General features: G+C 36.4%; 1 protein-coding gene across 1 annotated transcript in view; it reads left to right on the top strand.

The window, feature by feature from the left end:
• The window catches only part of WDR75 (WD repeat domain 75), a 31,729-nt gene that overhangs the window by 7,809 nt on the left and 640 nt on the right, over positions 1-23,280 (top strand). Inside the window, exons 4-20 of the mRNA XM_002749555.7 lie at positions 605-695; positions 3,529-3,653; positions 5,202-5,272; positions 6,327-6,446; positions 7,213-7,301; positions 10,566-10,724; positions 11,654-11,713; positions 11,802-11,917; positions 13,014-13,189; positions 14,671-14,828; positions 15,717-15,897; positions 16,743-16,837; positions 17,743-17,838; positions 18,456-18,625; positions 19,188-19,247; positions 22,562-22,708; positions 23,094-23,185. Of these exons, the coding sequence (XP_002749601.4) occupies positions 605-695; positions 3,529-3,653; positions 5,202-5,272; positions 6,327-6,446; positions 7,213-7,301; positions 10,566-10,724; positions 11,654-11,713; positions 11,802-11,917; positions 13,014-13,189; positions 14,671-14,828; positions 15,717-15,897; positions 16,743-16,837; positions 17,743-17,838; positions 18,456-18,625; positions 19,188-19,247; positions 22,562-22,708; positions 23,094-23,185 (2,006 nt within the window). The remainder of the gene's footprint in view (positions 1-604; positions 696-3,528; positions 3,654-5,201; positions 5,273-6,326; positions 6,447-7,212; positions 7,302-10,565; positions 10,725-11,653; positions 11,714-11,801; positions 11,918-13,013; positions 13,190-14,670; positions 14,829-15,716; positions 15,898-16,742; positions 16,838-17,742; positions 17,839-18,455; positions 18,626-19,187; positions 19,248-22,561; positions 22,709-23,093; positions 23,186-23,280) is intronic.

The raw sequence follows: 23,280 nt of genomic DNA, 5'->3' as shown, positions 1-23,280 counted from the left end.
GCCTTGTAGGAGAAATTTGCATAAAGTAGGAATATGTAAATTCAAAGAAAAAGAAATACAAGTAGCCAGTAAATATGAAGAGATGTTTAAACTCATTAACAAAGAAACAGAAATTTTAAAAAATGATATAGTATTTCCCCATAAGTTCAGCCAAATTGTAGATTGAAAAAAATCTAGTGATAGGTAAAGAATAGAGAAACCGGTACTTTGTACACAATGAGAGCTAAAACTAAAATTAGTAAACACATTTTGTTCCAGCAGCCTAACCTCTAAGAATCCCTTGTTAAAATAATGGCCTGTACATGTAGTCCTTACAACACTGTTTATGGCAGGAAAAAAGTTAAATATGACCTTGATGTCAGTTAAAATTATGATACATTTATTCAGTACAATACTATACAGCCATTAAAAAGAATCAGATCTGTATGTAGGAAACTTGAGAGGGTATTTAACAAATACGAAGCAGTTGTCTTCTGTAGGCCCGGTACTCTCCTTATGTTGGGAATACAGCAATGAGCAAAATATGAAAATCCCTGCCCTAATGGATCTTAGGTTCTACTGGAGGGACCAGACAGTAAACACTATGGTGCTCTTTATCTTTCAGACTTTCATAGTTGGATGTAAACTTCATTCCCTGTTTACCGTTGCCCAAACTGAGGATTCTGTCTTTGTTACAGTAAATAAAGAAAAACCAGGTATAGTATAATTACTTACTATATATGGCATTGAGTGGCTCTTTACATTTTACAGTTCCTCAAAATATAACATTTGATTTTAATCTAAAGCTAACAGTTTTTAGAGTGGGCACTTAAATTGCTTTGTCATTATTGTGTTTATTTGGAGAGGCTTTGTATGAGTTCTGAAATATGCAGTGAAGGAAGGATTATTTTCTATGTGGTTGTAATACTAGACTGCAAAGTTCAAATTTTAAACCTGCTTTGCAAAGGTGAATAGAATTTGTTTTCCTACTGAACTTAAATCTGTTATTCTTAAGCATCACTATCATTGTATCCATCATTGAACACTTCTTACTCTCTTGAGTAAGGGTAGGAAATGGCAAAGAAAATTGGTTGGTATTAAGAATAATAGTGTGACTAAGTTATTAATTACATTTTCACTGTCTTTGAAACATTGGTCCATTGAAACTGCCATGCATCAGCATTGTAGGAATTCCTGGAATATTATCAGTGATGACATAATTGTCCTTTATCATAGAATTTAATAAAACAGAACAGTGACATGAGGACACATCTAAAGAAATTTTCTGATCCCCAAATTCAAGAATGCCACCATACTCTGTGGTATCCTCCATGAAATATAGTTCTGTTCAGAATGAAGAATATAAGCAGCTTTAAGATGGTTAGTGGGGCCGGGCATGATGGCTCACACCTGTAATCCCAGTGCTTTGGGAGCCCAAGGTAGGAGGAATGCTTGAGGTCAAGAGTTTGAGACCAGCCTAGGCAACATATACCACAACCCTGTCTCTAAAAAGAAAAATAAGTTAGACATGGTGGCTATAGTCCTAGCTACTCAGAGGCTGAGGTGGGAGGATCAGTAAACCACCTCCAAAGCACATTTCAAAAAGTGTTCTATATGTGGCAACATTCTTAAAAATAATTAAGTCATCTTGCCAGATGACTGCTTCAAACATAGCAGTCTTTTTAATGTTTAATTTCAGTTTTGTTTATTGAATATGTAGATTCTTGGTATCGGTTCACATATTTATGAAACATTCAGATTCCTACTCTTCCTGACTGGCAGTTGATCACTAGGTTTGGGGTATACCTTAGGAATCTGCGTTTTTAATATCATCCCAAGTGATTCTGCTCATCGCTCATGTTTGGTAACAGCCTCCTATACTCACTCCATGATTCCTCAGTTGGAAAGTAGTTGCCAGTAGCTCTAGCAAAACTTTTATCCATGATTCTAAACACCAGCTACACATAGGAATCATGCAAAGAACTGAAGTAATAAGATTCTATATGCTGGGGCCTAGTTGTTTACTGAAAAAATTTTCCAGTTGTGTCTAATATGCAAGACAGGGTGGAAAACTACTGATCTAAAGTAAAGATCTTGTGTTGTAATCTAAATTCGTCTCATAAGGAGATCTATTATTAGTCTTCAGAACTTGGCATGTAATGGGCACCCAGCATATGAAAATCTGGATTGCTGCTACATAAATGTCAGTCAGGCTTGAAAAGTTCCCCTGTGCTAGCTGCCTTGCTTACTGCACCACTGGCCTCATACTCAAATACAAAAACATATATTATATGTGTATGTGTACCTTTTTCTGTTGTTCATGTTCCACAGCCCAAAACCAGAGTCTCTGATAGAAAACTGAATAAATCATGTTGCAGTTACTGCTCCAATTTAAAAACAAGTTAGCCTTTTATTTACATGTTATTTTTTATGGTATTACTTCTTGACTAAGCATCATATAGTCATTCAACACCTAATTAAGCACCTACCATGTGCTAAATACTGGTATGGTTGTGCAAAACAAAACACACAGTAAGTCCCAATAGTAAACTGACTGGATCAGTTATATGATACAGTAAGATGAAAGGTGGTCTGTAGAGAAATAAAGCAGTGGAGGGAAATGCACAATATTGGAAGAGTAAATATTAAGTAAGAGGAATAAGGGCCGTGCAGCTATATTGGAGAAGGGAGGCCACTGGGAGTAAGCCAGTGGAGAACAGATTATATATAGCATCATAGACTGTTGGAAGGACTTTTGCTTTTACTCTGAGTAAAAAAAATAACTTGTGATACTTTTTAAAGGGAGATATAAAGAGAAGAATATGCCAATATTACAGAAAAGGAGATTTTATCCTGTAAATATTATGGCAGGCCCATCATAGATAGTATTTCTGAAAACTCTCAGATAGTTTATTGCTTTTGGCTACTTACTTCAACAAATATTCCTTTTCCATTTTAACACTCAACTTAGTACTTTGGAATGTAAAATGCACTGGTAAGGCACAAGGTGATTTCTAGTTCTATATATTTGGGGCATTTATGTACATGAGTTATGGCATTAGACTTCCATTTAAAACTTTTTAATTCAAACAAAGAGTCTAACCTTAAATTATGTTTTGTTCAAAATTAGCCTAGAATTATTATCTGGGCATTGAATAAATTCTAGAGTACTGATTGGCAGTTTCATAGGGCCAGGCACAGTGGCTCATGCCTATAATCACAGCAGTTTGGCAGGCAAGGTGGGCAGATACTTGAGGTCAGGAGTTTGAGACCAGCCTGACCAACCCCATCTCTACTAAAAATACAAAAATTAGCCAGGTGTGGTGGTGCATGCCTGAAGTCCCAGCTAGTCAGGAGGCTGGGTCAGGAGAATCGCTTGAACCTGGGAGGCAGAGGTTGCAGTGAGCCAAGACCCTGCCACTGCACTCCAGCCTGGGCAACGGAATGAGACTTCGTCTCCAAAAAAAAAAAAAAAAAAAATTCATATGAATAAAGGCACATGTTCGCTCTCTAGAGAAGCTTTATATTAATATAGCTTCCTTTGCCTAGATATATTTCAGCTGGTTTCAGTGAAACTGCCAAAATCATCAAGCCAGGAAGTAGAAGCCAAGGAGCTGTCCATTGTTTTGGATTACATAAACCAGTCACCCAAGTGCATTGCCTTTGGAAATGAGGTAATTTTTGTTTTGTTGGTTGTCTCTTTTGTACCTAAAATTTCTTTCCTGTAGTCTCTCTTCTGAGCATTTTATGTTACAGTGATTTTATATTCCCTTGAATTATTATATTTTTATTAGTAACTAAGAAGTCTCTTCGTTGCTTTAGCATGTATTTATGGTAATAGATTTTTGAGGGTCAATCTTACTTTTGTGTATTCTGTCCTATTGCCTTTGTAAACTCTCTTAGACTATGTATCTTTAGAAAATATGGCCTCTCTGTTCATAATTAATACGCCCATTATAGAAAATTTGAAAGTTACAGAAAAATATAATGAGGAAATAAAACCTATAATTTTACCAGTGATAATTGAAGAATTCCTTTCTAGGTTTTTTTCTTAACATTCATAAAATAACTTTTCCCAAAAAGAATTAAGATCAGAAGTCTTTTTATCTTTTTTTCACTTAACATTGCAGCATGTGTGTAAACTAACATGTTTTTCATAAATAATAACTGATGTTTATATTGTGATTTCTTTAGCCATTCCCTGTTAACAGTTACTTTACTCTTTTAAAAATCAAATGCTATGAAAAGCCCTGGACATCACTGGAGGGGCATGTCTCTTTAGCCTTTAGTTTTGTAGCATTATTTTGGCATTATTCTGAAAACAGTTCATTTCTCAGAGTAAAATTTTTTAACATCATTAATGTCAGCATTCTTCAGTGTTGTTAGTCATCAATTAAATACAAATTAAAGCCATAGCAACATACCACCTTAACGTCCACTAGAGTAGGTAATGTTGACAGGATATAGAGCAAAGTTAAATACATTTACCCAGTGTTCCTACATAGAAATGAAAACATAACCACAAAATGTTGTGTACAAGAATGATTATTCATAGTAGCTCCAAAATGTAAATAACCCAAATATTCATCAGCAAGAGAATAAACAAATATATGTATTCATATTTGTTGAATATGGGATACTGCTCAGCATTAAAAAGGAGCTGATGACACACATGAGAACATGGATGAAATTCAAAAAGATGATGGATGATGTTGATCCACTGAGGCCGCACAAAATAATGTATATTTTAGCATTTTATTTACATGAAATTCTACAACAAGCAGAGAAATAAGCTATGGTGATCTAAACAGATGGGTGGGGATGGGGACACTGAGGAATGACTGTAGAGAGGAAGGAGAGGGCATTTCTGAGGAATGAAATTTTCTAGATCCTGATTGTGTAGGTATACATGTATGTCAAACATTGCATTTTGGTGTGTGTAAATTAATCCTAACAGAAAAAAAATTTAAATCATTGTACTTTAAGCTTGAGAGTCTAGTTTTAGGATTTAAGACCTAAGTTCATCTCTTGATTTTCTATCATTGTTTTAGTAGTATGATTATTCTTTCTACAGCCAAAGTAGAATATATTGTTTTATATTAATATACTCTTATCAGCTGAACAAAGTTACTTTTACTGTTAACGTTTGTTGGGAGGGGATGTTTCTTTTTAAAGAATGTTGACTATATTTGTGAATGTTTATCTTCTCTTTGAAATACCAGGGCGTATATGTTGCTGCAGTACGGGACTTTTATTTGTCTGTTTATTTTTTCAAAAAGAAAACAACGTCAAGGTAAGAATTCTTTTTTATTAACTTTATTTTATTCCCTCAAGAGTTTGTTATAATTTTATTTCTTCCTTATACCTATAATCCAAGGCTATTCCCACTTTCATGTTACAAGAGATTGTCAGACTGTGAAGTATGGAGGTATAGTTTTTAATCATCCATTGGTCACCAAAACCTCGGAAGCTTTTTCCAGTCAAAGCCCCACACACCTAAATTCTGATCTGCATTCTTGGAGTCAAAGTTGGGTGTATTTTGACAATATTTCACCACGTGATTCTCACTGCCATTTTAGGGATGTAGGAATGAATACAGGCTTTGGGATATGTAAGTTTAAATTGGATCAGATTTTTTAGTCCATTTGATCCCCAGTGCACCTCAATTTAACACTTATTTAAAATGGAGATAATATCTACCTAACAGAGGTATAATGATGAATAAGTTGACATATTTAGAGCAGCTAGTGCTAAGCATTGAGTAGTTACTATTGAAAGTCATGACCCCCTCTTCCCTTTTACCCTGCTAAGATTGCTTTCTTTTTAGTGTTATAAGGATCCTGACTTCTTCAGAGCCTGAAGATTGACGAGTATTCAGCCAAAGAGTAGGAAATAGGCTAGATGTTATAACAAGTAGATTTATCTTTTTAGATTTGTCCCTTCAGATGCATTAGCCATTTGTCTCAAATCTAATGTGTTAGGTTTGATTATGCCTCATGCCAAAACTTAGGTTCAGTGAGAAATTTGAACAAGCTTTACCCAGGCCAAAAAAAAATCGCTAAAAGGACTGTCTTTTCCTTACTTAAATGTCAGTGGCTTCCATGAATAAATTATTATGGTAGAATATTAGTTACATGAAGTTTATATTGTGTATTAATGTATGTTTACAAAACAGAATGCTTAATTCTTAATCAAAATTTTCTTTTTAAAAACAATCCTGCATTTATATTCATTGAATTTTGAGTTCTACAATTTTGGTCGCTATTGCTGGGAACTCTCTTCTACTTAACTACATTACCACTTACCAGGAGACTTTAACAATTAAGGGAAATTTCTTTTTCTCCTAGGTTTACTTTATCATCATCAAGAAACAAGAAGCATGCTAAGAACAATTTTACATGTGTAGCATGTCACCCGAAGGAAGACTGCATAGCATCTGGTCACATGGATGGCAAAATTCGTCTTTGGTCAGTTTACTCATGAAGAGCATGGCGATCATTTATATACTGTTTCATGTTAGTCCTGAAGAACAGGACTATCTCTGGGTCCAGGGAAACAGCCTCCCATTCCTTTTTTGTGTGCTTTTCATGTCTTACTTACTGTTTTAGAATTTCTAACCTTGGGCTTGAGTAAAAAACTTCTTGTTGCCTCTAATTATTTATTTATTTTTTATTTTATTTATTTATTTATTTTTGAGACAAAGTCTCTCTCTTACCAGGCTGGACTGCAGTGGTGCGATCTTGGCTCACTGCAACCTCCGCCTCCTGGATTCAAGCAATTCTCCTGCCTCAGCCTTCTGAGTGGCTGGGATTACAGATGTGCACCACGATGCCCAGCTAATTTTTGTATGTTTAGTAGAGACAGGGTTTCACCATGTTGGCCAGGATGGTCTCGATCTCCTGACCTCATGATCCTCCCACCTCGGCCTCCCAAAGTGCTGGGATTACAGGCATGAGCCACCATGCCAGGTCCTAAAATCATTTTATTGAAGAAAACTTTTTTTGTTTGCCATTTTCCAAAAAAGGAAAGACTGACAATAGTGAATATCTAGGAGAACACCACATTTATAGAAGTCGGTTACTCTGGTTAGAAATAGTGTGCACATTAAGACCAGAAAGCTTCATATTATGATTTATTATATTTGGCATATATTATGTTTATTATATTTGGCATGCTGTCATTTTCCTAACTTAAACCTATGGTCAAATTAAGAGCTTCATTTTTCTTCAACAGGAGGAATTTTTATGATGAAAAGAAATACACGTATACATGTTTACATTGGCACCATGATATGGTTATGGATTTGGCTTTTTCAGTGACAGGTAAGTGCAGGTTTAATTATTAAAATGAACTTTTGAAGTATATTAATCAAATGTTTTAATTATAGTTTGGAAGATTTAAAGCTGCATGGGCCGAATGAATTGCAAACACTTGTGTATTATCCCCACAGTTTGGGCTTTGCTCAGCACAGCAGACTTTAGGTTTTGAAGCCCTTCAGAGTTCTAAAGTATACATTTGTGATAAAAATCTCTGTTGTTAACATAAAGAACTTATTTAAATGATAAGACTTTTTGAAGGTACGTCTGCTACATAGCTAAGTGTGTGTGGTCCATAACCATAGCTTATGAGGTGCAAGTGACTATTCTAACACTATACATCCATTATCTGATTTAATTGTTGACCCCAGGAAATTAGTGGCATTATACCCATTTACAGATAAAGGAAGTAGGATTTGGAGTTGATAATTAACTTGCCTAGCATCACATGGCAAGTAGGTGGGATCTGGACCTGGTTCTGATTTTAAAGCACCTGTTTTTAACTGTTACATGGCCTTATTTAACATTCACTGTTTTAAATTAATTTCAATCACTGTTTCATTTAAGCTGCATGACTTCTGTCACAGCTTTGTGTAGTGTAGCTATAGCGAGTAAAAATGCCTTCAACGTAAGATGGCCTTCAATAGAAATATGGAGAAGCACATCTTATCTTTGTTTACTTTTAACATCCTCACACCCATGTGATGAAAGTTATGTCAGTTTATTGTGACTGGTCTTGTAAGAAGGTTACTACATACTAGAGAAGATTGTGTGCCTAAAAAATGAAAAGGCAGGAAAGTTATTTTTCTTTCTACAGGTCTTCCTGGAGACTGACAGGACAAGTCTTAGATGATACCATGTGCTGTGAGATCCTTACAGGGTTACTTGGGTTTAGTGCCCAGAAGCCTCAGGAAATAGGAGGCACCTTCAGCCCAATTTTGGTTTGTGGAGCAATGACTAACATATGGAGGCAGGATCCAACCTGTCACTTAGAGTAACAACAGGAGTATAGTTGTGACGTGGGAGTTGAGACAGAAAAGGAAGAGGAATTCACCTAACCCTGCAGATAAAAAAAATGTAGGTTGTTCATTTGTATTCTCTACCCTCCTTCCCACTCCACACCCCTAAAATACTAGTGAGTGCTTGGTATCTATGTGTATACATCTGTATATGTTCCAGACAGGGTCTCTCTCTTTTTTTTTTTTTTTTTTTTTTGAGACAAGGTCTCACTTTGTCACCCAGGCTGGAGTGCAGTGGTACCATGTTGGCTCACTGCAACCTTGACTTCCTGGGCTCAAGCAGTCCTTCCCCCTCAGCTCCCTAAGTAGCTAGGACTACAGGCATGTACCACCATGCCCAGCTAATTATTTGTATTTTTTGTAGAGACAGGGTTTCACCATGTTGCCAGGCTAGTCTTGAACTCCTGACCTTGGGCAATCCTCCCACCCCAGCTTCCCAAAGTACTGGGATTGCAGGCGTGAGCCACTGTGCCTGGCCAAGAGTTGAATTCTTGATGTTATATTTCAAGTAGCATGAATATTTTTAAATGAGAAAATGGTTGCAGTATGTAGTTGTCAGTGAAATGTCCTTACTGACTGTATAGATATGAGTTAATAGAAAAAAATAGCTATGAAAATGTAAAAGAAATACAGATTTTAGTTGTTTTTGAAAATTAACAAGGCATATATGAACTGTATGCACAGTGTATTATATATGTGTATATATCAGATTAAACTTAATTTTGTTTGTGTACATTACAACTTTACATACCTTTAGTCTTATGTTTAGCTAGATTTTATCAGTTTGCAGCTTTAGAAAATGTGATTAAAACCCCATTATAAACCAGTGATCTTTAAAACTAATCGTTTTAGATTCATGAAAGAATGATAAATGGTTATTTGATGGAATAATTTTGAGAAAACAATCTGAAACAGTGTCCTAGGAAATCTTCATGTATCCATTTAGCCAGTAAGATAATCTCTTCCAGAGTTTTGTTTGTCTTCTAACCATTAAATTTAATTTACCACATTTGGCTGGTGGCTACCGTGTTGGCAATACAGCTGTCAATCAAGTTGAGGAGAACTGATGTTTTTGTAGTATTGAGTATTTTAATCTCTAATCATAATAAATACTTTCCCACTTTTTAGGTCTTCTTTGTCTCTGTGAGTTAGGATTTTTTTTCTGTAGGGTTCTCATCTATATTTTTCAGTAGACATTGGGTCTTTTGATAGTATTTTTTATCTAATTGACTTGCTAGTTTTTTAAAAATAAAATTGTTATATATTTCTCTTATAATCAGCTGAATTTACTTGCTTTAAAAGTTTATCTGCAAACTATTTTGGCTATGCCTTGATGTAGTCATGCTGTCTATGAACACTGAAGTGATTATTTCCTTTTTTCCAATCCTTAGTCTTTCTGGTTTCATTTCAGTGCTCTAGGACATCCAGTTAATGTTGAATCAAAACAGTAATAGTATTCTTAATGACACAGGGAAGGTTTTCAATAGTTTAACTTTTAGTGTGGTGTTTGCCGTAGATGTTATTGAGGTACTCTTGATGAGATTCAAAAGGTCCTATCCATTTCTGAGTTTCTGATAGATGTTACCGTGAATGGGTATAAAATTCAGTCATTTGCTTTCTCTGCATCTATTCAGTTAATCATGATTTTATTCCTTTCTTTCTGTTAATGGGGTTAATTACATTAATTTGTTTTTCGACTATTAAAGTAATCTCTCATTCTTGCAGTAAACTCTGCAATGACATGATATCCTTTTAATATATCATTGGACTCAGTTTGCTGGAATTTCATTTGAGAATGTTCATTTGTCATGAAATTGGCTTGTATTTTTTTATTTATATAATTTTTTGGTGCAGTATTATGAGGATCTTGTGAAGCAAATTAGGAAGTGTCCTCTTTTGGTTACATGTAAACTCTTGGTTACATGTAAAATTTGTTTCTTTCTTTCTTAAATGTTAGAAAAATTTATCAGTGAAGCTAACTTGGCCTAGAAGATGTTTGTTTGTTTGTCCAGCTTTTCTAGTGGTCGAAAGAAGAGTTGGTCAGCAACAAACTGATCAGATATCACTGGAAAAAAAATTCTTCAACCTGCAATCATTTGTCTTGAGAGTATATTAAAAGATATGAAGACATTTTTTATAGTTTTAAATGAGTTTGTTTCTCTCATATGGTAGGGAAAATAAATGTGTTAATTATATTTTTCTTTCTCTCTTTTCCTCAAACACTGTCCTTTTAATTTCTTTGGATGTGAAGGCAGCAGTCTTCTGAGCGGTGGTCGTGAATCTGTACTCGTCGAGTGGCGCGATGCAATGGAGAAGAATAAGGAGTTTCTCCCACGTTTAGGAGCTACTATTGAACATATCTCAGTCTCGCCTGCAGGAGATTTATTCTGTACTTCTCACTCTGATAATAGTAAGTCTAAGTTTTTTATTGTGAGGAAATATCTAAACACCATAAATTAGCTGGCATCTGTAGGGAACAGAGAATAAAGAAACCTAAAACCTAGAGTAGTATAAGATGTAATGAGCCTTCTTTTCCTTTCATTACTTCTACCCACAGCTATCACCAGAATTCAGCATTTTGAGAATTATTTTTATAAAATGGAAGGCTAAGTGTATTTGGTTCTTGATGTGCCCCTTACATTTTCACAGTCTTTTAGTGTGGGATGACATGGGAAAGTAAAGGGAAGGTTTGGAAGAAGAGGACATTGGTGCTTTCATAACCCTGACATTTTCAAAAGAATACTGCAAGATTCTCTTTTGATACAGCCCTTATCTCGGGGTGGGTGTCCTGTGGATTTGATACAAATAGAGGTAGTCTTGTAGTTCTCCAAAACTTTGTTCATCCAGTGACTACTCAGCCTACACTAGGGTGTCTTTGTAAATCCACTTCCTTTTCTTTCACAAAAGAACTTAACTGTGAGCAAGCCATTTAGTGGCAAGGCTCCAACAGAAAAGCCCCTATCCCCACTTCTATATTTTCAACTAAATCACGAAATATATTCCTGATTTTCTAGTAGTAACTCTGAGTTAATTGAACTTAATAGGTTGTTTTATAGTCTGGTGTATTTCAGAACGATATAAACTCAACTGACTCCTTCACCTTGAAGCTCTAACCCAGGGGTGTCCAATCTTTTGGCTTCCCTGAGCCACACTGGAAGAATTGTCTTGGGCCAGACATAAAGTACACTAACAATAATGATAGCCGATGGGCTAAAAATAATAATATTTCAGAAAGTTTATGAATTTGTGTCGGGCCGCATAAAAAGCCACCCTGAGGCACAGGTTGGAAGCTTTGTCTAATCTATTGATATATAAATGCCTATTTTTTTCTACCCACAGAGATCATGATTATTCACCGTAATCTTGAGGCATCTGCAGTAATTCAAGGCCTAGTAAAAGGTATTGCAGAACTCAGTAGATTTAGAATCATGTACATTTTAAAGAGTACATATTTCTCTGATTTCACCTTTATTTGTCACTTCTGCAGATAGGAGTATCTTCACTGGTTTGATGATTGATCCAAGAACTAAAGCTTTGGTTTTAAATGGAAAACCTGGCCACCTGCAGTTTTATTCTCTCCAGAGTGATAAACAGTTATACAATGTAAGATTTTGATCCATTCGCCTTAAAACTAATGAAAACTCTTTACAACACCACTGGAGTCAAGCAATTTGTTAAGTAGCTTTTAAAACAAGATCCTGTGCGTATGTTTACTTGAACATAGAGTTATTTGTGGTTACTTAATTCAGTTGTTTAGAGCATAATTCCATTGAGACCACAGTTGCCGATTACATGTAAACCAGTTGGCAGTCCTGCTCTTGCCATCTCTATTTTGTTTCAGAATGCCCTCCTCTTAGCTATGCCATACGTCTGTGCCTTTGAGTCACAAGGATAAGGAAACAAAAATAGGTAGATTGACAATATAAATTTGTATCTGCTTTGTGGTGAAACACTATCATATTCACATATTGAAGATAAAATTTTCAGTGTAAAGAGGAACACTTCTTCCAGTCCTGTTAAGTGCAATCCAGATGTCTTATGCCCCACAGACTCTTTACAGATCTCTCTCATAGTAACTGTGACATTAGCTCTTTCCATGGCCTTTAGACCCCTCAAAAAAGGAAGCGTATTAATCTTTTTATGCTTATCTCAAGTACAATGTCTGTAAATTGTAGGCATTTAGTACACATAATAGTAGGCATTTTATTTACTTAGTATAGGCAAGGAAATGAGATTTTTTAAAACAACTATAAATAAGTGCTAGCCTACTTACACTGGTTGTCTTTTTTCATTTCTTGAAGATTGTAGGTTTATTTCTGTTCTGCTTGTTTCTAGTGATGGAGAATCTAGCCTTGAGATTATGTAAAGCTGTTTGTTCTTAGAAACTAAAGAAAAGCACAACTATAAATGAACGGTTCTGTTGCATCATATAGTGCATGTTTGTAATCTCTAATATTCAAGGTCATTGAATAATTACCACCAAATTGATGCGATTGAATAATTAACCACCAAATGTGATCCCTTTTTAGTAGCAATTTTGCTGTCCATAGTAACAGTTCATTATTGCCTTTAAAAATTCGTTACTATAGGTTACAGAAGTTGTCTTGGATGTAGTTAATGATCATTCCTGGAATGCTGTAACATTTGTATATTTACGTTAATAAACATTTTGGTTTTTTGTCTTTCTTTTACTCATCAGTTAGATATTATGCAGCAAGAATATATTAATGATTATGGTCTGATCCAAATTGAACTAACAAAGGCTGCATTTGGCTGCTTTGGTAACTGGCTTGCAACAGTGGAACAGCGGCAAGAAAAGGAAACTGAGCTTGAATTGCAAATGAAACTATGGATGTATTCTAAGAAAACACAAGGGTAATACTATCTGTGTAGCCACTTCTTAATTTCAGAGTATAAAATATTTCACTTCTTATTTTACGGTTTCAATTGTCAGTCTTGAAGATGTTTCATCTTGACAAGCTTTAGATTTAGAGATATGGGAGAAGTGTTACTCTAATAAAACCTTTAAGCTTTCTGCTCTGAGAAGGCATTGGTGTCCTCTCAGTCATAATGTCATCTCATAATGAATAAAGAAACCTGGAAAAGTGACACCTCCTCAAGGGCATAATAGTGAATTCTAGGCAAATCCAGGATTAGAATCCAGATGTTCCTTTGCTCTTCTGTTAGCATCATGCTGCCTTTGGCAAAGAGGGAGTGTTGGTGAAGTGTAGTATAGCAGAGCATGGATGTTGTGATTAGAAAAGGAGTCCACTCTCGCACGGTGGCTATAATAACCACTTAACAAATCTTTGCTATGTGCCAAGAACTTGGCTTAGAGCTTTGTACCCATTGTCCTACTCTTCAAAACAACACTGTAAGATAAGCCTGTTGTCTACATTTTAAAGCTGAAGAAACAGGCCCAGAGAGATTAAGTGGTTGTCCCTAGTCACTGCTTTTTTTGGTTTGTTTGTTTTTTGAGACGGAGTCTCACTCTGTCGCCCAGGCTGGAGTGCAGTGGTGCAGTCTTGGCTCACTGCAACCTCCACCTCCCAGGTTCATGCAATTTTCCTGCCTCAGCCTCCCAAGTAGCTGGGGCTACAGGCATGCACCACCATGCCCAGCTAATTTTTATGGTTTTTTTTAGTAGAGACAGTGTTTCACCACATTAGCCAGGATGGTCCCAATCTCCTGACCTTGTGATCTGCCCACCTCGGCCTTCCAAAGTGTTGGGATTTACAGACATGAGCCACCACACCTGGCCGTCACTGTTCTTATAACTTCTGTTTTTTTTAAATCACAGCCCCATGCTGCCTTGATGTTATTTTAAGAACACAGTCCTAGTTATCTTTTACTCACAGCATTGCCCTCTAAGCTCAAAACAAGCTTTAAGAGGTCATTTAGATGGCTGAAAATAGTAAATAATGACCACCCAGTTTGAATAAGTAGTTTTCTTTCTATATTCTTTGCCCCATGTGGAGCATTTCACAGCCATTCCATTTTTTATTTTCAAAAGTAGGCAGGCATCTAGGTTCTGTACAAGTTTCCTGCAGAGTTTAATATACATAGTAGGCTTTTGAGTATCATTGATTGGTGATCTCTGTTTTATATTCATTTTGTACCAGTGAGTTGGCTACTACACGTAATATTCTCAAGTCATCCAGGGCACAGGCGATACATTAGAACTCTTTGCATCCAGTGGCCATTAGAGGTAGAGCACTCAATTGTTTGTCATTCTTGGTAATTATCAGTTGCCTGTTCTTCAAGATGTTGTTGTAAAATGTACAGCATGTCAGAAATTCTTATATATGTCACCTTGTCCTCATGCAAGAATAAATTTGTGATTTTCTTCCTACTAGGTTTATTCTTAACACCAAGATTCACATGCCACATGAAGACTGCATTACGGCTCTCTGTTTCTGTAATGCAGAAAAATCTGAACAGCCCACTTTGGTTACAGCCAGCAAAGATGGTTACTTCAAAGTGTGGATATTAACAGACGACTCTGATATATACAGTAAGTTAATTAAATATGGCATGTTTAACATGTGCACAACTTTAGGAATTCATTTCTTTTTTTCATGACTTGTATCCATTCTGGAAGGACATTTTCTACTTTATTGAATTCTACAGGATATTGCTTAATTTTAATAGATTTAAGAGATTGCATTTTACATGCCGGTTTCCTCAAATCTGTTCTCAAATGGCATTCTTAATTAATCATGTGCTAATTATTCTAGTTTTTTAGGGTAAAGTAAAAGGGGCTTTTACCGATATTCCTTTCACTCCTCCACTAGAGGGAGCTCAGAGTCTCCAGGAGGGCGTAAATTTCAAAACAGTATTTTGTAGCAATTCTGACTTAAAGAAGTTGTGGGGAACACGTTTTTTTTTTCTGTCTTTGTTCCTTTTTTATTTTATTTTTTTATTTGTGTGTGTGCATCTTTGTTTCTTATTCCCTACTGCTAATAATATCCCTTGTTTAGCAGTCTCCCTTTATCAGTAGGCGATACATTCCAAGAACCCCACCCCGCACCTATTGATGCCTGAAACTGCAGAGAGTACTGAACCCTATATATATTGTTTTTTTCCTATATATACATAGCTGAGATAATGTTTATTTTATAAATTAGGCACAATAAGAGGTTAATTATAACTAATAGAATGTTACGTTTATTACGATAATATAATAAAAGTTAAGTGAATATGTGCGTGCTCTCTATCTGTCTTTCTCTCTCTGTCAGAATATCTTCTTGTACTTTACTCAGCTCTTTTCAGACCTCAGTTGACCCCCCGTAACTGAAACCACAGAAAGTGAAACCTCACATTATGGGAGACTAGGGGGAATTACTGTAATGTTCTCTAGCATTTCCACCATTTCTGAACATTATGGCTTATATTTCCACAGAAAAAGCTGTTGGCTGGACCTGTGACTTTGTTGGTAGTTATCACAAGTATCAAGCAACTAACTGTTGCTTCTCCGAAGATGGTTCTTTACTAGCAGTTAGTTTTGAGGAAATAGTCACAATATGGGATTCTGAAACATGGGAACTTAAATGTACATTTTGCCAACGAGCTGGGAAAATAAGGTAGGTAAATCATTTGGAGAATATGTAGTATTTTTTAACTTATTTAAACAAGTCTTAAAACTTTAGTAGTCATTTATGCTTTCTGTGAAAGTAGCCTGAAGGTCAGTGGGGCAAGCAGCTAATCAAATGCTGGAAAGCCAGAAATTCTGAGTCCACAAACTGTGCCAACATTTCTGAAATTCAGGTTAACATTTAATTCTTGGCCTACCTATTTTTTCTTTGGAATCTTTCATAGATGTGCTAAATAACAAACAACAAGCTATACATAAGCCTCAGGGGATCCAAACCATCTTATTTTCTGTGTATTCCCATAAAAACCGTTTTACGCACCAACCTCATTGTTTCTGAGAGGCGCAGGGGAAAGTAGCAGCAGCATCTTGAGGTACTGGTTCAGGTAGTTAGACCCAAAGACAGAATCAGATGCCTAATGAAATCATCTCTCATTTCTCGCATGTCTGATTCTGAATTTACTTTGCAAAACTTTCTTAAGAATTGAAATTGAACTTTTTCATCTCAGTAAATAACATAAAATAGGATTTTTGTCAGATAACTCTGTACATTACACATATATTTTCTCTGTTACATGTTGTTATACTGCACAATGTATTAAAGAATTGATCATCTGATCTATTTTATTAAAGAAATAAACCCTTCCTATTATACTAAACCCTTCCTATTATACTCCTTAGAGCCTTTTTTCTTCAAGATAGTTATAAACAAAAACATATGTGTCTGTATAAAAATCTGCATTACATAGAACTAATACAGCCCCTGGAAGCCTGCAGTTTTTTGTAACTAAATTTACTCGAACTGACTGTTGCTAACTTCTTGTGGTTTTAATCTAGGCACCTTTGCTTTGGGAGATTGACATGTTCAAAGTATCTACTTGGTGCTACCGAAAATGGCATTCTTAGCTGTTGGAATCTGCTGAGTTGTGCATGTAAGACATTTTTTACTCTAAAGTGATCTGGCAAAGCACATAGGGAGTTGACATTAAACTTTGGCATTTTAGGACTTAGGGATCATATCTTCAGGTATATACTTGGAATAATCAGTTTTTTACATGACATATTATGTCACCAAAATTTGGAAATACTGGGCCTGTAATAGACATCATTTATTAACTGTTTAATCGTTGGTAAGTCGGCTTCCGTTATTTTTACCTTTTTCCACTGTTTTCAGTGTGTGGGACTTTCTGGTGCCCTCCATATTCCCCATCCTCATAACAATTTGAATAAAGTTTTCTGCTCATTTTTAATGCTTACTAATCTGCATTATCCCTGACAGCTTATATTCCAATGTAGTCTATCACAGTCCTAAGAAATGTGAACTTAGTGGCATTTTACTTATTTGAGTGTATGTTTGGAAGCCATGGTAGTTGCTTAGTAATGAATGTGTGTGATAACTTTTTTCGGTATTTTTTTTTTTTTTTTGAGATGGAGTTTCCCTCTTGTTACCCAGGCTGGAGTGCAATGGCACGATCTCGGCTCACCGCAACCTCCACCTCCTGGGTTCAGGCAATTCTCCTGCCTTAGCCTCCTTTCAGTATTCTTTACAGCTAATTCTGGTTAACATACTGTCCACATTTAGCATTGCTGTCCACAAAAGCAGTAGACATAAATTTTAATGAAATTATAATCTTTTCATGGTTTGTACAAGGAGTGCTGAAGTTGCAGTATGTTTTTCTTTTGGCCCCTCACTTTAAGGCAGCCTTCCACAGATAATTTCATTGTCTCTGTGTGTGTTAGTTGGAAGCATAAGATTCCTCTTCCTGAGAATAATCGAAGTTTTTTAAAGCTTTTGGTAAATCCTTCCTTAGAAGTGAATCACCTTTTTTTCCCCCAGTGGAGTGGAGTGCAAAATTAAATGTTAGAGTTATGGAACCTGATCCTAATTCGGAGAATATTGCTGCAATCTCTCAGTCGTCAGTGGGTTCAGATTGTAAGTACAAACCACACTCTGTACTAAGAGAAAATCTGTGACCTAAGTTTTCTTCTTAATATAATTTGAGTCAAACATGCCTTCAAATCAGATGTTCATTGGAAGCTATTTTGCTTGAGCCACGGCCCTTCCTTGCCCCAACACCTTGTCATTGTGTGCATCCACACTTGGTTCTAGGAGAGCTCCAGTAAGTTTCTTATTTTTCCACAAGCCAATTCCTACTGAGTCTCTAAGACTCAAGAGATTTCACCACTTTGACACATTCCCTGCTGCCCTGAGAAGTTATAATTGGTCATCCTCTCTGTTCTTGAAGCAATTTCTACATTTCTAGTGCTTACAGACAAAATACTACGGCAATAATATTTTGGTGTCTGTCTTCTGCAGTAGGTTCTGGCTTCTGGAGCAGGAATTCTTCTTTCTCTTTTTCATCCTCATAGCTCTCATTTTTAACCTGTCTGGCCCACAGTAGATACTTCCTGAATTAAAGCCTAAAACAGTCATGACTTGGGACAGTTACTTAATGGGGCGAGTCCAAGCATTAGTGTGATCTGCCCATCTGAGGCTAGAACTAACCTTCTCAGGCAAAATGTTATTGTCTCTTTGTTTTTTCCCTCTAGTGTTTGTATTTAAACCTAGTGAGCCAAGGCCATTGTATATTCAAAAGGGTATCTCCAGAGAGGAAGTCCAGTGGGGAGTGTTTGTTCCACGAGATGTCCCTGAATCCTTCACCTCAGCAGCTTACCAGTGGCTAAATAGATCCCAGTTTTACTTCCTAACAAAATCACAGGTAACTGCCCCCCTCAAAAAAGGCAATCACTTTGTACATGGAATTTTGGAGAAATAGCCCATGACTACTGGTGTGAATTCATTTCTAGGTGAAATAGCTTCATTAAAGGATTATTTGTCAGAAAATTGTCTAATATGCTCAGTACAGCAGTATTATTAATGTAAATGTATTACCACTTTACCCCACACCTTTGAGGTTCCTTAGGTATTGCTTACATTAACTCTTTGACAGCAGAAAAGCAGAAGACAATTAAAATACTTTAAAGTGCATGATTCATTTTTTTATTTTATTTTAGTGTTTGATCTGCAATTTAAAAAATGGTGGCTTGAGTTTGGTCTGTCAGTTATATTTCTTATTCATTGCCAGTTCTTAAGTATCTCTCAGACATAATCTTGTAACTCTTATAGTAGTTACTAAATAGGTTTAAATCTTTTATTCCTTTTCCATTGTCAAATCAAAATGGAAAATTTCACCTTCCCATTTTTTAACACCCTCTAACACCTCGTTTAGATTTGTACTCTACAGTTTGTCTTTTGAATAATTAATTGATCTCTCTCTTCAGAGTTTATTGACATTCAGTACAAAGTCTCCAGAAGAAAAACTCACACCAACAAGCAAACAGGTATGTTTTAGCCTTTCATGCCAGGCTGCATTGCCTCCCTAAAAGGATACAATTACCTTTTAGGAGTCAGCTATGAGAAAAATATTTCACTTGGCCCTAAGATGGAATTAAAAGCCATACACTTACAAACTGATGTGTCTCTTTTGAAAGTTTTAGTGCTCTTTTAAAACTGTTTTAATTTATAATATCAGAAGTATATGCTTCTGACTTAGTCAAATATTTTTGCAAGGCTCTTTAGTAAAAACTTTTCCAACATTACTGCCATTACCCATAAAAACATTCACTCTCAAATCTTGTAGCTGAAGTTTTTATTTAACTCTGAATCTCTAAGAATCTAAGAGATGTTTATGTTTCTAATTATAGGTTTTTCAGAATTAGATCTGTTAACTCTGATCTGTTGACGCTGAATTTTTAGCCCTTTTTCACATCAGCACTCCCTGCATATACACAACACACACTTTCCCTACTTGTTCCCCAATTTTCCCCATATGGGTAAATGTTAAGTTGGTTAGTTCAGTAGTCATTGTCATAGCTGTGTTAACACAATTCATAGCCAAGCTATATAGTAATACACAGATCGTTTTTCCTTTTGTGACCAAGTTTTTATTTTATCTGGAGTTAATGATTGTCTTTTTTCTCATTTGCTTAGTTTTCTGTTCTCACGTAATTCAACCCCAAATTCTACTTAAGTTGTGTAAGTCTTCCCTCAGTATTTTCAGACACATTATTAGGTATTCTTTCAAGTCAGGAAGGTTTATTTTCAAGAGCCTTCTGACTGTCTTCAGTCTGGACTGATTGCTCTGGAAACCTGCTACACAGCAGTCATCCTAGGATCTATATTCACCATCATTCTGGGGGTATGTTTGACCTCTACTGTATTAGTGGCATAGTTTTTTTCTTTGGTCATTCCCCTGCTTTAGTGAAGCATTCTTTTAGTGCATTGGAGGTCAATTTAAGATCTTGCATGTTTGGAAAATGTTTTTATTCTCTTTCACTTGATTATTATAGAGTTGTAGGTTGAAAATCAGTCTCTCAGAACTTTGACGTTATTGTCCTATTATTTCACAATTTCCAGTATTACTAGAAGTCCAATACCACTTCTATTGTTGTTCCTTTGTCTGTAACTTGGCTTGTTTATTTTCCTTTAAAATTCATTGGATTCATTCAATTTTTTTTATTAATTATTTACTATATGCCAGGGACCATTCAAGACACTTGGGATACAGTAGTGAGAACAGCAGTCAAGTCTCTAAACTTGTGGTGTTCACAGTCCACCAGAAGAGACAGTATCACAAACAACATGCATTAATTAAAATACGGAGTCTAGAAGGTGATAAGATTTATGGCAGGGTGGGGAATAGACAAAAAGACATTCCATGTTTTTCTACCCCAAAATTATATGCATGGGGTGCAGCTTGTAATTTTAAACATGGAAGTCTACATAGGTCTTATTGAAAAGATTTTGACTTTTTCTCTGAGTGAAATATAGGACCCCTTGGTGGGTTTTGTGTAGAGAACTAAAGAGGAACTAATTCTTTCCCTGTATTTTCTGTTCCTTTTCTAGAACTCCTATTATTTAGTGCTGGACCTTCTAGACTAGTTCTCCAATATTCTTACTGTTTTGTCTATTTTTTGTTTGTTTTCTGGAAGATTTCCTCATCTTTATCATCAAATCTTTTTTTCTTTTTCATGGTCTGTTTCCATCACATTTTTGTTTGTTTCTGGTTTGTTTTGATTGCTGCCTTTCATCTAGAGGTTTTCATCAGATTCTCATGATTCTTGTCTGTCTTTGGATTTCAAAATGGGTTAAAAAGCCACTTGGAAGTTCTCTGCCTGTGCAGAACTTATCCCCTGGCTTCCACTAGCTGAGCTAATTTATGGAGACAATTTCAAACATATTACAATTGACCCTTGAACAACATAGAGATTGAAAATCTGTGTATAATTTTTGACTTCCCAAAACTTAACCTGAACCCTTACCAGTAACAGTCAATTATTTGTGTTATATTTACTATAAACTGTATTCTTACAATAAAGTAAGCGAGAGAAAAAAAAATGTTAAGAAAATCATAAGAAGCCTGGGTATGGTGGATGATACCTGTAATCCCAGCACTTTGGGAGGCCAAGGCAGGTGGATCACTGGGGTCAGGAGTTAAAGACCAGCCTGGCCAACATGGCAAAACCCCATCTCAACTAAAAATACAAAAATAAGCAGGCATGGTGGTGCACGCCTATAATTCCACCTGCTTGGGGGGCACTTCAACCTGGGAGGTGGAGGTTACAGTGAGCCTGGATCACACCACTGCCACTGCACCCCAGCCTGGGTGACAGAACGAGACTCCATCTCAAAAAAAAAAAACTTATAAGGAAGAGAAAAATATACTTATTCATTAGGTGGAAATAGATCATCACAAAGATCTTCATCCTCATCTTCACATCGAGTTGGCTAAGAAAGAGAAGGGGTTGATCATGCTGTCTCAGGCCTGGCAGAAGCAGAAGAAACTCCACATAGACGTGTTATTCAAACCCTTGTTATTCCAAGGTCATCTGTATTTTTAGGTCTTACTTAGGCTGGTCAAATTAACCATGTAAAATTCTTCTGCATTCTTGCCCGAAGGATTTAGACCTGCCTGCCATTGTTCTGAGAACCCCCTACATGAAGTACAACTGCCTGGATGTGAAGATACCACCACCGCTACCCATACTCAGCTGAAAAACGTAGAGCTCTCTGCTGGGGCTGAGGAGGAGTTGTGGGAATCAGGGTGCTCTCTAAGTAGACTTTATACCAGACTATCTGGTCTGTCTAGTCCCATTTTTACCCCACATCCAGGGTTACTATTACCCAATCCTGAGCATTTGCAGGATTTTGTAGTATGAATTGGGATGCTTCTTGGCTTTCCCTACAGCCAGCTTAGAATTGTGCTTTCTCAGCTCTACTAAGTTCAGTACCATCCTTCAGCCTGCTTTCTAGCTTCCAACATACTACTGTTAAGGCCTTTTCCCTCATTTTCTATCATTGTGAATGTGTGCCCCTTGAAAGCCCTTTTGCTGTCATTTCTGTGGGATTTGGTGAAGAAGCAGTGGTAAATGCATGTTTGATTCTGACGTCTAAGTGTGCACTGCTAGCTCTTCTCATAAGTGGGATGCTGGGCCTCAGTTGCTCTCTCTGTGAAATGAGAGAATCATACTAGCTGGATAATTTGTAAAGTTCCTTTCATCCCAGACTTTTTATGATTTTGTAGTACTTACTGTTAAGTCAAAAGCAGCTCTTCCTTTTTTCTGACATAATTTCCCTTTGTCTTAAATCCTTATAGCTGCTAGCAGAAGAAAGTCTTCCCACAACCCCATTTTATTTCATATTGGGGAAACACAGGCAACAGCAGGATGAAAAATTAAATGAAACTTTAGAGAATGAGTTGGTACAACTACCCTTAACCGAAAACATACCTGCAATTAGTGAGGTAAGTAATTGTGAAAGCACACCATGTGAAACAGATCAAATGCATTTAAAGCACCTGACGTTGGAGTTTTTACACAGTCAATCTGTAATTTGTATTCGATACAACTTTGATACCCAAACTAAATAACTTACAAACTGAATAACTTAACCTTGTGGTCTGGGATTGTTTTGCTCTCGACCCTCAGGTAGGATAGGGGTGATTGTTGGGGTAGATGTAGGAAAGTGGAAATGCTTTTTTCTGTGGTTTGGCTTATGTACGGGGAAAGCCTTTTCATGTTTCACTCTTGGCATTTACAATAAAAGGGACTCCATGAGGACACTGTAGGGACAGACTGCGGTGGAGGATAACCTTTTTAACTGCAACCCTATTTTCTGTTTGACTCCAGCTTCTTCACACTCCAGCCCATGTCCTGCCATCTGCTGTTTTCCTGTGCTCCATGTTTGTAAATTCATTGCTGCTGTCTAAAGAGACTAAGAGGTAAAGCAGTTCTTAAGACAGGTGTAGATACTCTGTTTTGGGAAACAGAACGGTTTGTGTTTATCCTTTTTTAGAGTATTCTTCCACTGTATTTC

This window comes from Callithrix jacchus, chromosome 6 (assembly GCF_049354715.1).
Source record: "Callithrix jacchus isolate 240 chromosome 6, calJac240_pri, whole genome shotgun sequence".
Classification (NCBI taxonomy): domain Eukaryota; kingdom Metazoa; phylum Chordata; class Mammalia; order Primates; family Cebidae; genus Callithrix; species Callithrix jacchus.
The sequence above is the reverse complement of the archived record's forward strand: the minus strand, read 5'-3'. Positions and strand labels throughout refer to the sequence as shown.